This window comes from Hyla sarda, chromosome 3 (genome assembly GCF_029499605.1).
Source record: "Hyla sarda isolate aHylSar1 chromosome 3, aHylSar1.hap1, whole genome shotgun sequence".
Classification (NCBI taxonomy): domain Eukaryota; kingdom Metazoa; phylum Chordata; class Amphibia; order Anura; family Hylidae; genus Hyla; species Hyla sarda.
Window position 1 is genome coordinate 84,551,277 of NC_079191.1, and position 15,514 is coordinate 84,566,790.

At 43.6% G+C, this 15,514-nt stretch overlaps 1 protein-coding gene across 3 annotated transcripts in view; it reads left to right on the forward strand.

Moving 5' to 3' along the window:
• SLC16A14 (solute carrier family 16 member 14) overlaps nt 1–15,514 on the forward strand; it is a 56,381-nt gene that overhangs the window by 29,573 nt on the left and 11,294 nt on the right. For all 3 annotated transcript variants that reach the window (XR_008890721.1, XM_056563113.1, XM_056563114.1), the window contains one exon: nt 1,377–2,351. Coding sequence is in view for 2 of the 3 variants with exons in the window: in XM_056563113.1 (XP_056419088.1) it covers nt 1,377–2,351 (975 nt within the window). In the remaining variant the exon portion in view is untranslated. The remainder of the gene's footprint in view (nt 1–1,376; nt 2,352–15,514) is intronic.

Sequence of the window (15,514 nt, forward strand, 5' to 3'; positions counted from 1 at the left end):
TGTGGTTCTGGGATTTTTGCTCACCGTTCTTGTGATCATAATGACACCACAGGGTGAGTCCCAGATCAAGGGAGATTATCAGTGGTCTTGTATGTCTTCCATTTTGTAATCATTGCTCACACAGTTGATTTCTTCACACCAATCTGCTTGCCTATTGTAGATTCAGTCTTCCCAGCCTGGTGCCGGTCTACAATTTTGTTTCTGGTGTTCTTCGACAGCTCTTTGGTCTTGGCCATAGTGAAGTTTGGAGTGTGACTGTTTGAGGTTGTGGACAGGTGTCTTTTATACTGATAACAAGTTCAAACAGATGCAAATAATACAGGTAACGAGTGGAGGACAGAGGAGACTCTTAAAGAAGAAGTTACAGGTCTGTGAGAGCCAGAAATCTTGCTTGTTTTAGGTGACCAAATACTTATTTTACATCATAATTTGAAAATGCATTCTTTAAAAATCAGACAATGGGATTTTATTATTTTTTTCCCCTCGTTATGTCTCTCTTAGTTGAGGTATACCTATGATGAAAATTACAGGTCTCTCTCATCTTTTTAATTGGGAACTTGCCCAATTGGTGGCTGACTAAATACTTTTTTTTTTGCCTAACTGTATGCACAAATATTGGAAGCATGGACAGCTCCAGCAAAGGTACCATGGGGGAGAATTATTAAAAACAGTGAAGAGGAAAAGTCGATTTGCTGTGGGCAACTGGCCAACATTTCCTTTGCACAGGTTTTGATTATCTCCCCCCATGTGACTTTTTGCCATAGCAGCTATACAATAGTGTTTGCAAATCATAACATGACCTACAGCTGACAGATTCCTTTTACATTTCCCTCAACACAGTAAGTAATACATTTTTTGTAAAGGATGAAAAAAAAAAGAGCTTTTTTTTTCCTGCACCACCCTTGTCCAAGAACTGTGTGTGGTATTGCAGCTTGGCCCCATTCATATGAATTAAGCCAAGCTGCAATGCTAGACACAACCCATGGTCGAGGGCGGGGCGTTTCTAGACCAGACAGAGATACATTATACGGGTACGGTCACACGTAGCTCATCCGCAGCGCATTTCATGCTAAAGTTGTGCTGATGGCAGTCACAAGGGCATAGCCGTGGATTTCCCACTGTAGACAAAGTGCCTGCTCATGGTAGATGCGTAATGGAAAATCCACTGCTAAGAGCAGACACACAGAGCTAACTGGCTGCAGCAGGGAGCTCGCTCTTGTGACTGCTGTGTGAAAAAGCTGTAGATGTGCTACGTATGACCCTACCCTAATAGAGTTAAAGGTAATATAGTACTGGAACAATTATAGTATACTATCACAGTGAGCCATCCATACAGAGCAAGAGAATTTGACATATATTCTATACTTACTTCTTAGGTATTGGAAGTGGAATGGTATATCTTCCTGCAGTGGTGATGGTGGGTCAGTACTTTCAAAAGCGCCGTGCGCTAGCACAAGGACTTAGTACCACAGGAACTGGGTTTGGGACCTTCCTTATCACGGTTCTTTTGAAGTACTTGTGTGCAGAGTATGGCTGGAGAAATGCCATGATAATTCAGGGAGCGGTCACCCTTAACCTGTGTGTTTGTGGAGCTCTCATGAGGCCTTTAGAGTCCAGAGATCAATGCAGTGCGAAGACTTCTAATGATCACCAAGATAAGAAGGAAGCCTCACTGGTAGATGCTGGTGCTGGAAAACCCAATAATGCTCTGCATGAAGAAGAGGATGGAGAGGTCAGAAAGGACACTGGAGCTTCATGGAGCAAAGAAGACAAAAGTAATGAGATTGTCATAAAGGACGTAAGCAGATTGGGAATCCTGAAGTCTTTGACTCGAATGACTGTGTCAGTAAGGTCTGGCTTTTGGACCTGGTATTCTAGTTACTTTGGGGCAGCCTCTCTCTTCACTAACAAAGTGTTTGTAGCATTCGTCTTATGGGCTTTGCTGGCCTACTGTAGCTTTGTCATTCCTTTTATACACCTCCCAGAGATTGTGGAACTCTATGGTTGGTCCGCACAGAACAACATCTTTCCTCTGACCTCAATTATTGCTATTGTGCATATTTTTGGAAAGATAATCTTAGGTTTTCTTGGAGACCTGTCCTGTGTCAGTGCCTGGAATGTCTTCATTGCTTCCAATTTTACCCTCGGTATCTGCATCCTCATTCTCCCTCTTATGCAAATATATGCTGCCTTGGCTGTGGTCTGTGCACTTATAGGATTTTCAAGTGGCTACTTCTCTCTCATGCCTGTTGTGACTGAAGATTTGGTGGGCATCAAGCAACTGGCAAATGCTTATGGGATTATTATCTGTGCCAATGGGATTTCAGCACTTTTGGGACCTCCGTTTGCAGGTAATAACACAATTTCTCTAATAAACAATGAGACAGATTTACTATTGCAAATGCACCAAAAATATGGCATATAATGTATGCATCATTTTTATTATGTGTTCTAGACATTTTTAAAGGGGTACTCTGCTGCTAGACATGTTATCCCCTATACACTGGGGACCCCCCCCAATCTCCGCCACGGCACTCCCGTCATCCGATGCATTGAGCGAACTCTGCTCCGTGCCGGATGACTAGCGATTCACAGCCGCCACACCCTCTCCATTCATGTCTAAGGGAGGAGGCGTGACAGCTATGTACTAGCTGTCAAGCCCCCTCCCATAGACATGAATGGAGGGGGGGTGGCGTGACGTCACAATCACGGGAGCCCCAGGCTTCCATGACCGTAAGGCCCCAGCGTCGGCATGGAGACCGCAGGGGGTCCCAGCGGCCGGGCCCCCCGCGATCAGACATGTTATCTCCTTTCCTTTGGATATGGGATAACATATCTAGGGGCGGAGTACCACTTTAAGACACTTTTGCATCTTACTTAAAAAGGGTGTGTGACTTTAGAAAAGGAGAAGGGCAATGAATTTAATGTGACTTAGTTTTTCAAAAATGGTGTCAAAATATTGGTTTAAAGTAAGCCAACTAATAGGTGGTCCAAACGCAGACTAAACAGTCTAAAGATGCATAACCTTTATCAAACTGGATGAGCTACTGTGATAAATATGGCACATTTTTTGACTGTCCAGCCTAAGTTTACATTGAGTAAATTCTGGACAGTCATAGTAAATCAGTCCCATTATGCTTCATATTCATTACAACTGCAAAGTCTCTTCACCTACCGGTATATAACAATCTGCAAGACACTTAATTTACTTTTTCCTGGATTAGCCTGGATTATAAAGTGTTACTGTCATTAGTAAAAAAAATGCTCAAGTCAGTGTAATAATGTGCCCTAAGACCTGTATGCATAATAAGATGCATGTTTTAATATCTCACATATCTTTTGATCTATATTTTACCTTGCTCAATCTTCTGGCAGTTCTCTTGAAACAGGGGGCATTTCTTTAAAAGCATGATTAACTTGCTCCTTCCCCCCTCCCTCTCCCTTGTCTGGAAAAATATTTTTACATTTGCAAAGCTTTGTGCCTAAAGTGCACACTCTATATGACTCTAATGCAGCCATGTGGCACCTATATGGTGCACATACACAAGAAAAACCTGCATTTTATGCCAAAAAATAATAAGTTTTACATTTGCAAAGCTATAAAATTCAAATACACAAGAAATAAGTTCAAAAAATGACCAAAGAGAAATCGTTTTGTATAAAAATTATAATTAAGCACCTTTGTAAGTATGCATGGAAATGCTCCTCTTCTGAAAATACTACAAGCTGTCTGGATCTCACAGGTGTTCAACTCACACTGGCGACAGCTGGATAATACTCTGCACTGTGGAGAACAGAGCAGGAAGGGAACCACCCCCCTCCACAAATGAGTCAAAATTTGTTCTTGCTAGGACCAAAAAGGCTTGGATGCCAAGGTTCTTTTACAAAATTAGAGACAGAGACCCCTAGTGGCCATTTTTTTTTAAATTTCACATCTTTAGCAATCAAATTTTTTATGAAGTATATTAGAAAAATGCTTAGTTTTTGACTAAGTATTCAATTAAAAAAATAAATAGTTTCTAACGACAGTAACGCCTTAACCGGGTACTCCAGGGAGGTTAGCTGATCTTCCTATGCACAGGATCAAACACATATCCACTATCCTGTGGATAGGGGATAAGTAAAAGGGGTATTTCAGGATTTTAAGTGCACAGGACCCACACATTTCTTTGCTTTAGAAGCTCTTATAACTTGCTTGGCCTCTTTTTGCCTAAACTTATAGATTTCCCTATCTTCATTGCTTTGGGCTTTTTTTTATAATTACTGAATGCTAGCTTTTAGATTTTTATGATTTTGACCACTTATGTGGAATACCACAGTGGTCTCTTTCTTTTTTGCTTTTACTGATAAGCCTAACACGAGTATCTGTTGCCTTTAATATTGCAACTTTTAAGTTGTCCCATTTTTTCTGGACTACATTGAAACTGTTCCAGTTTGATAGGGACTCATTTATCACTAATTTCATGTTAGAAAAGTCCGTTTTTCTAAAATCAAAAACTTTTGTTTTTGTGTGGTGGGACTCAGTTACTGTTCTTATATTAAACCACACTGTCTGGTGATCACTAGATCCCAAGCTTTCACCTACATTTATGTCAGATACCGAATACCTTATTGTGAATACTAAATCTAAAATGACCTCCTTCCTGGCTGGCTCCTCAACTACTTGTTGTAGAGATAATCCTAGTAGGGATTTAGAATAGCTGTACTCCTGGCATAACTAGCTATTTTGGTTTTCCAGTTCAGTTCACATCAGGAAAATTAAAGTCTCCCATAATGATAACTTCAACTTTTAATGTCATTTTAGCTATTTCCTCAACTAGTAGATAATCAAATTCATTTACTTGGCCAGGTGGTCTATAAATCACACCTACACAAGTTATGGCATGATTACCAATGTAACCCAAACTGACTCTAAGTTGGTCTCACAAACTTGTATTAGGTTAGATTTTATGCCATCTTTCACATACAGGGCCACCCCTCACCCTTTCTTGCCTTCTCTGTCTTTTCTATATAAAGAGTACCCTGATATTGATATATCTCAGTCATTACTCTCACTGAACCATGTCTCAGTAACAGCCACTAAATCTACATTCTCAGATGTCATTATTGATATTGATCTTATTCCCCAAACTGTGAGCATTAGTAGACAAGACTCTGAGCTTGTCTTCTTTTGACCTATGTGCTACATACAAGTTCTGGCAGTGTTTTGGGGGCAATTGGACTGATGGCTTAAAACACTTTTGCCCACCCTTTCTAGTTTAAATACTTTTTAGAAAATACTTTCAACTGTTCACAGAGGACATTTGATCCCTTGAGAGAAAGATGCAAACCATCTTTCTTGTACAGTTCCTTTTTATTCCAAGTAGAGCTATCAGGAGACACAAAGCCAAAACCTTTCTTCTGACACCATTCACCAAGCTATAAGTTGAATTCCATAATGCACATCTGTTTATCATTCTGAAGGTTATGCACAGGAAGAACAGCAAAGAATGAAACAGTGGATGCAATCTTCTGTATATCATTTCCAAGTGTGTAAAAAGCTTCTTTCATCTGTGAAACCTTATTGCAAGCCAGATGATTTGTCCCTAGATAGACTAGAACATCCACTTTCCCTTACTCCTTTGCTTGCTCAACAATATTAAGAATATGTCTCCTATCTCTGTCAGCAGTAGATAGACATCACCAGGCAGACATCTCACAAAACCATTTTCCTCAAACTCCACACCTGTTATGATAGAATCACCTACCAATAGCTGCTTATACACACACTCTCTCAAAAGCTCCTCCCCAACTACAAATTTAACCCCTTAAGGACTGAGGGCGTATCCATACGCCCCCATTTTAAACTCCTTAAGGACTGAGGGTGTATGGGTACGCCCGTGGGAATTTCGGTTCCCGCCGCTAGCCGGTCGGCATCCCGGCACATCACCGAGGGGGGTTCCGAGGACCCCCCCCCCCATGTCGGCGATCGCTGGAAATCTGAATTGACCAGTGATTTTTGGCAATTCCGGTTCCCGATGCACACCGGACAGGGATCAGAGCCGGATGCCTGCTGAAATCATTCAGCAGGCATCCCGGCAAATTCCCGGCGATTCTGGGTCATCTGGGTCAAGTGGGACCCGATGGCCCAGATAAGGATGATGATCGGTGATGTAATATACACCATCTATTATCATCCGTACTGTACTGTGAGGTTGCATTGTTGCCACCCCCCAGTACAGCAGTGATTGGGTGGCCGCAGTGACCGCACAAATCACGGCAGTATGGGGAGGGGGGAGGTGGGTGCAGGAGCACTTTGCTCCGTTCTGCCCACCATTTCTGAAAGATCTGGTGTGCAGGACGGAGCCTCGTACTTCCATCTCCCCCCTCATAGCCCCAAAAGTGTTCAAAAGTGCCCCCTTTCTGTGGCCCCTTGGCACAGAAAGCAGTCAGGGACAGCTTAGATTAGGTAGGGACAGTTTGGAGTAAAAAAAAAAGTTTTTCTTTTGTTTAATTTTTTGGCGTACCATCTGTAGGTGTCTGTGGGTCCGTAGCACCTTTAGCTGCGTGACCCCGGCCCTATAGGGTCGCTGTGGTCTGCCCCCAGCATTTTGGGGGGGGGGGGGGCGCAGACCTTTTTTTTTCTCTAAACGTGTGGCCGGGCCCTCTTAGCTATAAAAGAGCGGTCCACCACCATTAGCTAAAGCCCACCCGCCGCTGATCAGTCCTGTAGTACTTGCGGTCTGTGCCACCAGTAGCAGGCTTGTGCTGTGTGGACGGCCTGCCCCACCGCTGTCAGTGATTTATCACTGATCAGCGTTTTTTTTGGGTTCAGACGGGTGCTTTTTTCGGGGTTTAATCCTTTTTTTATTTCATTTTTCGTTTTTTTTGTGTGGTGGTCTGTGTACGTGCCACCAGCCACTGTTCCGGGCTGAGTGGCCAGACCCCCCCCCCACTGACTTTTGCACCCCTGACCGCCACCACGTGCTAATCAGTGTGCACACACTGATTAGGTCAATGCTTTTTTTTGGCGCAGGGTTTTTGCGCTAGAAGTCTTTTTTTACATTTTTTTTATAACTTTCTTTTTCTTTTTTTTTAGTTTAGTTTTATATTTTAAAATTTTTGTTCTTAGGGCGGGTTAGTTAGTTAGGTTAGGATAGGGCAGGTTAGGGTAGAAAGTTTCACACCACACCACACGCAGCACACACACCAATAAAGTTTTACCCCCACGTATATACACTTCACCCCCCCCCCCCCCCCCATTAGATTACGGAAATGGCCCGCAGGGCGTTTTCAGCAGAGGAGGCATATGCCTTACTTGCCTCCGACTCTGAAAGTGCCACAGAGGTTGAGGAAGACCCCACCTTCCTTATTTCCTTGTCCTCCTCATCATCTTCTGATGATGAGCCACCAAGGTGGAGACGCCGCCCTGCAAGGCCGCAAATGCCGCCTTGCAAGGCCGCAAATCTACTCTGCACCCTGTGCCTCATGCTTGTATGAGTCCCCCTGGTGCACATACTAGTCAAGCCCCCCAGCCAAGTTTACTGCTGCCCCGTACCGGCGAACTTGTCTGGACTCGGCCAGCAGACCATAAGTCCGTGATTTCTGAGTTTGTTGGCGACTCAGGAATCAAGATTGACATCATCAGGTTCACTGAAATGGACTATTTCAGTTATTTTTCAGTGACGACTTTGTCAGTCTGATGGTTGACCAGACGAACCTGTACGCCCAACAGTTCGTCGATGCATACCCGGGCTCATTTTTAGCTAGACCCAATGAGTAGTACCCAGTCAATGCAGCCGAAATGAGGACCTTTTGGGGCCTCGTGCTGCATATGGGTCTAGTTAAAAAACCCAATGTCAAGCAAAACTGGAGTGGGGAGGTCCTCTACCAGACCCCGCTCTACAGTATGGCCATGGCACTTCCCCAGTTCGAGGCCATTCGGAAATGTTTGCATTATGCTGATAATGTGGCATGTCCCCTCTGAAGTGATCCCGCGTATGACCACCTGTATAAAATCAGGCTGGTCATCAATAACTTCGGGGCCAATTTTTGGGAGGCTTATGTCCCTGGGTGGGAGGTCGCTGTTGATGAGTCTCTCATCAGCTTTAAGGGGAGACTCAGCTTCCGGCAATACATCCCAACCAAGCGAGCACGGTATGGCGTGAAGATGTGTAAACTTTGCAAGAGTACCTCAGGGTACACTTGCAAGTTTATGGTGTATGAGGAACGAGATTCCCGTATTGAACTCCAAGAATGTCCCCCAACTCTGGGTGTTAGCGGGAAAATTGTTTGCTAGATAAAGGTTACCACCTTTACGTGGATAACTTTTATACTAGCATCCCTCTCTTCACATCGCTTGTGGGACAGTCCGGAAGAATCAAAAGGCCTTCCGCCACATCCCCTACATGCTCCTATCCCCCGGGGTGAGTCCGGTGCCTTTTCCCATGAAAACCTGTTGCTTGTCAGGTATAAGGACAAGAGGGATGTCCTTATGCTCACCACAATTCATGGGAACGGCAGCACCCCTGTCCCTGTGCGAGGTACCATGGGACCGGTCCTCAAGCCCGATTGTATTCAGGACTACAATCGGTATATGGGGGGGAAGTTTATCTTTCTGATCAAGTCCTCAAGCCATATGATGCAATGTGCAAAACACGGACATGGTACAATAAAGTTACGGTCTACATGGTACAGGTTGCCATATATAACTCTTTTGTACTGTTCCAGCATGCTGGCAACACAGGGACATTCTTGCAGTTTCAAGAGGAAGTTCTAAAGGCCCTCATCTTTGGTGGCCGCCAAGGAGCGGGTCAGAGTAACTCTGGAACTGAGGGCCCCCGGATCGTCCCTGGCCAACACTTTCTAGGTGAGGTCCCCCACACTGGAAAGAAGGGATGATCCCAGAAAAAAATGCAGTGTGTGTCACAGGAGGGGGATTCGGAAGGACACCACCACTCAGTGTGACACTTGCCCCGATCATCTGGGCCTCTGCATTAAAAACTGCTTCAGGGAGTATCATACTTCCATGGAGCACTACATTTTTTTATCCTTTCCCCTAATTTTAATTGCCCAGAATTATACTCCAATGTACCAGTCGAGAGTACATTGTCCTCCAAATTTTAAAAACAAACTCCCCCCACCCCCCCCAAAAAGAAAAAAAAATACCTCTTTCCCAATACCCCTGATATATTTTTTCCCCCCCAAAAAATGGGTCATGGGACACAGAGTCAACAGCATTGGGGGTTTGTGCAGCGCCCTCTCCCCACCTGAGTGGGGTGCGCATTTGAAGTAACAGGTTAGGGACGGCCACACACATCACATTCCCAGAATGATGATTCAGAGCATGGGGTTTGGGGCGGGCATCATTTTTAATTCGGCTATACTCTGGGTCATCATTCTGGGAATTGGCATATCAGTATTAAAATTGCAATTTTCATCCCTCCCACATAATACACTTCATCCATTCCTGGAATATAAATTTACAGAACACCCATCTGTTCCAAATCTCCACTTCACCTCTATACACCTTCCCTAGGGGGTGTACTGTTTGTAATAGGCTCACATGTGGGTGTTCCTTTCTTGTACTTTTCTATGAATGTATGTAACTGTTAGGTCCGTAACAAACATCGGCCTCAAATGCAAAGAGTTCTTGCTTATGAGCTCTGTCCTATTTCCAGGCGACAATTCGGAGTCACATGTTAGTTGCTCCCAGAAAGATGAAGCAGAGCATAGGTTGAAAATTGCAGTTTTAAAAAGCTACCCTTCATCCATTCCTGGAAAATACATTTAGGAAACACCCGTGCGTTCAAAATGTCCTCTTTACCCCTATAGCCATTCCTCGGGGGGGGGGGGGGGGGGTGTACTTTCTGTAATGGTGTCACATGTGGGTGTTACATTTTAGTATTTTCCTCTGAATGTATGTAACCGTCAGCTACTGATATGCCATAGGCCTCAAATGCAAACAGACCTCTGTGACTTCTGAGCCTTGTTGTGCGTTACCCCATATGTGGATGTGTTTCCATAGTCAGGAGAAAAAGCCCTCCAAAATACCCCTTGAGAAAATGTTAAAAATTACCCCTTGAGAAAATGTTAAAAATTGGGTAACCCAAGCATTTTAGTGTAAAAAAAAAATCTAATTTTTCAATTTACGGCCCACTGTTCAAAAAACCTGTGAGGTGTAACTACTCACTGTACCCCTTGTTACCTTTCTGGAGGGGTGTAGTTTCAAAATTGTGGTCAATTGCGTTTTTTTTTTTTTTTTAGATTTTATGTCAGAACCTCAACCACTGCAGTGCAAAGCACCACTTTAGGCCTCAAATCTCATCGGTGCTGTCTCACTCCTAAGCCCTGTTTTGCACTTGCATAGTGCTTTACCGCCATATATGGGGTATATCCTTATTCTGGAGAAATTGGGCTACAAATTTTGTGGAGCTTTTTTCTCTTACTACTTGTGAAACTAACAAAAGTTTGGTTAATACCAGCAATTTAGTATTAAAAATCTAATTTTTGTCTTTTACGGCCCACTGTTCAAAAAACCTGTGAGGTGTAAGTACTCACTGTAACCCTTGAGGGGTCTAGTTTCCAAAATGGTGTCACATGTGGGGGGTTTCTGCTGTTCTGGCATTTTCTTAATCGGGAGAAATTGTGCTTCAAATTTTGAGGTCCATTTTCTCCTATTACACCATGTGAAAATTTGGAGTAACACCATAATTTTTGTGTTAACCCCTTAACGACGCAGGACGTATATTTACATCCTGCGCCGACTCCCGCGATATGAAGCGGGATCGCGCTCATCAACGGCCGGGACCCGCGGCTAATACCACACATCGCCGATCGCGGCGATGTGCGGTATTAACCCCTTAAGGACTCAGGGTTTTTCCGTTTTTGCACTTTCGTTTCTTCCTCCTTACCTTTTAAAAATCATAACCCTTTCAATTTTCCACCTAAAAATCCATATTATGGCTTATTTTTTGCGTCGCCAATTCTACTTTGCAGTGACATTAGTCATTTTACCCAAAAATGCACGGCGAAACGGAAAAAAAATCATTGTGCGACAAAATTTAAAAAAAACGCCATTTTGTAACTTTTGGGGGCTTCCGTTTCTACGCAGTGCATATTTCGGTAAAAATTAAACCTTATCATTATTCTGTAGGTCCATTTTCACGTCCAACTTCAACGCAAAGTCGTCAAACACCTGTGAGGTGTTAAGGCTCACTATACACCTTGTTACATTCCTTGAGGGGTGTAGTTTCCAAAATAGTATGCCATGTGTTTTTTTTTGCTGTTCTGGCACCATGGGGCTTTCTAAATGCAACATGCCCCCCAAAAACCACTTCAGCAAAATTCTCTTTCAAAAAGCCAAATTTAGCTCCTTCTCTTCTGAGTATTGTAGTGCGCCAGCAGAGCACTTAAGTCCACATATGGGGCGTTTTCTTAATCGGGAGAAATTGGGCTTCAAATGGGGTCCATTTTCTCCTATTACCCCTTATGGTAACACCATCATTTTAGTGTTAAAAATAAAATTGTCCATGTCAGGAACTGCCCAGAGTAGGAGCAGATCCCCATAGCAAACCTATCCTGCTCTGGACAGTTCCTGACATGGACAGAGGTGTCAGCAGAGAGCACTGTGGTCAGACAGAAAAGAACAACAACAAAGAAATCAGATTCTAACAGATTCCTTACCTGTTCTGAGTGTATTTGTAACCACCAAAAACACAGAGGAAGCTCTGTTGCTGTTGCAAAGTCTAAGTCAGTCTCCTGAATATCTCTGATGCACTTAGAAAAGCTGCACTTTAAATATGCTGCAAGCTAACAATTAGGCAAGCTAATTACCCTGTTGCTATTAATATACACGCTCCCTCAAAAGCTCCTCCCCCAACATCAAATTGCAGCTATTTGTCCCTTGTAGACAGGGGCGTAACTTGTAGCTCCTGGGCTCCAGTGCAAAATCTGCAACAGGGCCCTATGTGACATTTATTATACTGGTCTCTTATGGGAAAGATGTCCCTCACTTAGGCATCAGGGCCCTGGTGCGACTGCTACCTCTGCGCCTCCTATATTACGCCCCTGCTCAGTCGGCACTAGGACCATGCAGAAATTACAGTCTGTATGCGTAGCAGATTATGCATGAACATTGATCAGGTACAAGGTTCTGTCGTAAATTCCGACCAGAAAATTCAGAATTGTGAATGGGTTCATGGAAACCCATTCACCTAAATGTTAAAGGACAACTGTAGTGCAAAACTTTTATATATTGCTGTACCCGGGCCTACCTTCTTGCGTGCCCCCGTTGGTCCGGCACAGGCCTCACGGTTCAGCGGTGCTAACCTCATTCAACTTCCTGGGGACGGGACGCCGCAGAGCCATCTGCGCATCACCGGCCGCAGCAATGTCCCCCCCCCCCCCGGGCCAGTGATAGGCTGAGAGCACTGTCATGTAAGGAGCTCTGGCCGGCTTCTTACATGACAGTGGGCTCAGCCTATCACCGGCCGGGGGGGGGGGGACATCGCTGGACCTTGAGGCCTGTACCAGACCAAACGGGGGCACGTAGGAAGGTATGTTAAAGTTTATTTTGTTTCTTTTTGAGGCCCGGCCACAGCAATATATACAAGTTTTGCACTACAGTTGTCCTTTAAAGGGGTATTCCAGGCAAAACCTTTTTTTATATATATCAACTGGCTCCGGAAAGTTAAACAGATTTGTAAATTACTTAGTTATTAGCTTCTGAAGTTTTCTGTCAAACTGCTCAATGATGATGTCACGTCCCGGGAGCTGTGCATGATGGGAGAATATCCCCATTGGAACTGCACAGCTCCCGGGACGTGAGTCATCAGAGAGCAGTTAGACAGAAAACAACAACTCAACTTCAGAAGCTAATAACTATTGGAAGGATTAAGATTTTTTAATAGAAGTAATTTACAAATCTGTTTAACTTTCCAGAGCCAGTTGATATATAAAAAATAATTTTGGCCTGGAATACCCCTTTAAGTTTCATGTAGCAGAATTTCCCATCAAAATTCCTGAGCGGCATTCCAGTCAGAAATTTCATAGTGTGAAATCGACCTGTTCAGAGCACAACCAAAGTGGTTTACCCAGGCTACAAGGATGGAAGCTGCCAAGTGTAGAACACTCAGTTGAGCATGTCTCTCCTCATCACTCTTCTGACTGCTCCTTACTTTCTGTAAAATCGGTCTCCTGCAGTCGGGAGAGAGATAAGGAGAGAAGCGTTCAGCTGAGCACTTCTCCTCTCTCATTCTAGCGATCAGTGGGTGTCTCAGCACCCAGACCCAGACCAATTAACTTTAAGGGCTATGGACAACTGTGAATTGCTATTTTTTATTCTTTCTTTGTATTCCCGCTGTTAACGCTAACCCTGAGGGTGCAGATTCAATTTATCTTTATCTGAGCAGCAGCTAAATGGTAGGACATTTCTAATGAAGTATATATAGAAAGTTTCTTCTCTTCATTTTGCATAGAGGAAACAAATCAACAATAAATAAAAATCTGCATAAAGGTTTTCTTAACCTTTCAGTTCTTGGTGTCCAGTGCAGTGCCTTCTGATGACAATTAACTTATGGTTTGTAGTATTATCATATACTACCCAAATAATAGTCATTTTCTTCCCATATAACCCTGCTAAATCGGTAAAAACTGGACGGTACCTACATCCAGTGCAGCTGCTTTTTATGTTTGTGCACTAGTTGAAGGATTTGGGGGGGGGGGGGGGGTTAAGGTGTGGGTGCCTACGCCATCAGGGCCAATGGCAACCCCTTTAGTACTAAGAGCATTCTGTGGTGCCCAAATCCCTTTAGTAGTACCTTTGAATTTCTTTTACTTTAAAACCATGTATGGATTTTAGCAAAACACTAAGCCATACTTGAACATAGCTGTGGAATCTCTCTGTGTATGTGAGGGGTCAGCTGATTTGTTTTATATGATGAAAGACATTTTGCAAGGGATTGAGCCACTAACCCTATTAAGATATTATTTAGTAGAACTATGAACCAGTCAGCATTGGAGCTCCCAGCACAGCCTTTAATAACAAGCTTTACAAATATAAATCAGAATAAAAGAATGTGTGTAAGTGAATAAAGGTCAGCTACAATCTGTACAGACACCACTGCTCAGTGCAGTATACCTCGGTTTTGTGGGTACCTTCAGACACTGGCCCCTTTCACACTGCCGTTGTGCCCCGTCAGAGATTGTCCGTCGGGCACTTTAAAAAAAAATGGTTTTTCTGTGTCTTTACCGGACGTTAATCCGGACGGGGCACAACGGCTCTCTTATTGGTACACGATATGAGTGTTTTTTCCATAGACGGCAATGCATTTCCAAGACAAGTCTGTTCTTTTTGCGGACACAGGAATCAGGATTTCCACGGCAGAAACATGCCACAAAAATTCTACTGTGTGTGCAGTGCAGCAGAATCAAACTGAAATCAATTGGACTCTGCTGCAGCGGAATGTCTGTACAAAAGTTTTTTCTGCAAAATTCCACATGGACATTCCGCTGTGTGAACATGGCCTAAATGGGCTGTCCTGCATTTTTTCGGGGTCAGGCTGGGTTAAAAAAAAAAATCTCTCACCTCATCGATGCCACTGCCATTCACCACTTCCTAGATTGTTATGGCAGGAAATGCAAGGTGGATCATCACTGTGGTCTTTAATTGGCAAATAATGCATTTCCTGTGTGTTGAGATGGGAATAGTAAATGGAGATCACCTTGGATCCAGAAAAAAGAACAACTAAAATGACAACCCCTTTAAAAATGTATAAACGTAAAGGAGAATGATGGCTTATTGTTAGCACATCTGCTTGAAGTTTGTATATTATCCTCATGTTTTCCTGTAGGCTAGGTTTTCCAATAAAAACGCCCATTCTGCCACATGGTGTTTTTTATGTGAAAAAACGCTGTGGCTAGATGTTAGCTGCAAGTCAATAGGGAACTGCAAAATGCGTTTTTTTTAATCCTTTTGGCGTTTTTCAGCTATTTTTGGCTCCTTGACAATTTTTCAAAAATGACCACTTGTTGAGACTTGTTGAAGCGTTTTTTTTTTTTCAGGAAAATCTTCTCGTTTCCTCCCATAGAAGTCTAGGTTTTAACGTTGGCATTTTTGCAGGCGGTTTTTATTATTTTTTTGGGACTTTAGTCATCCAAAAAAGGGATAGAGAGACCTTCTTTTAATAAAATTTTGTAGGGTACCATTAAAGGGGTACACCGGCGCTAAGACATCTTATCCCTGATCACGGGGGTCCCGCCGCTGGGGACCCCTGTGATCTTCCACGCTGCACCCCGTTAGAATCAGCCCTCGGAGCGTGCTCGTTCCGGGTCTGATTACTGGTGATCACGGGGACTGAGCATAGTGACTTCACGGCTCCGCCCCCGTGTGGCATCACGCTCCGCCCCCTCAATGCAAGCCTATGGAGGGGGCGTGACGGCTGTAGGGATGGAAAAAATTGTATTTAATGACATTTTAAATACTTTTTAATCAGGGATCAATTTAACAGTGGGCAAGCAGGGAACTAAAAATGTA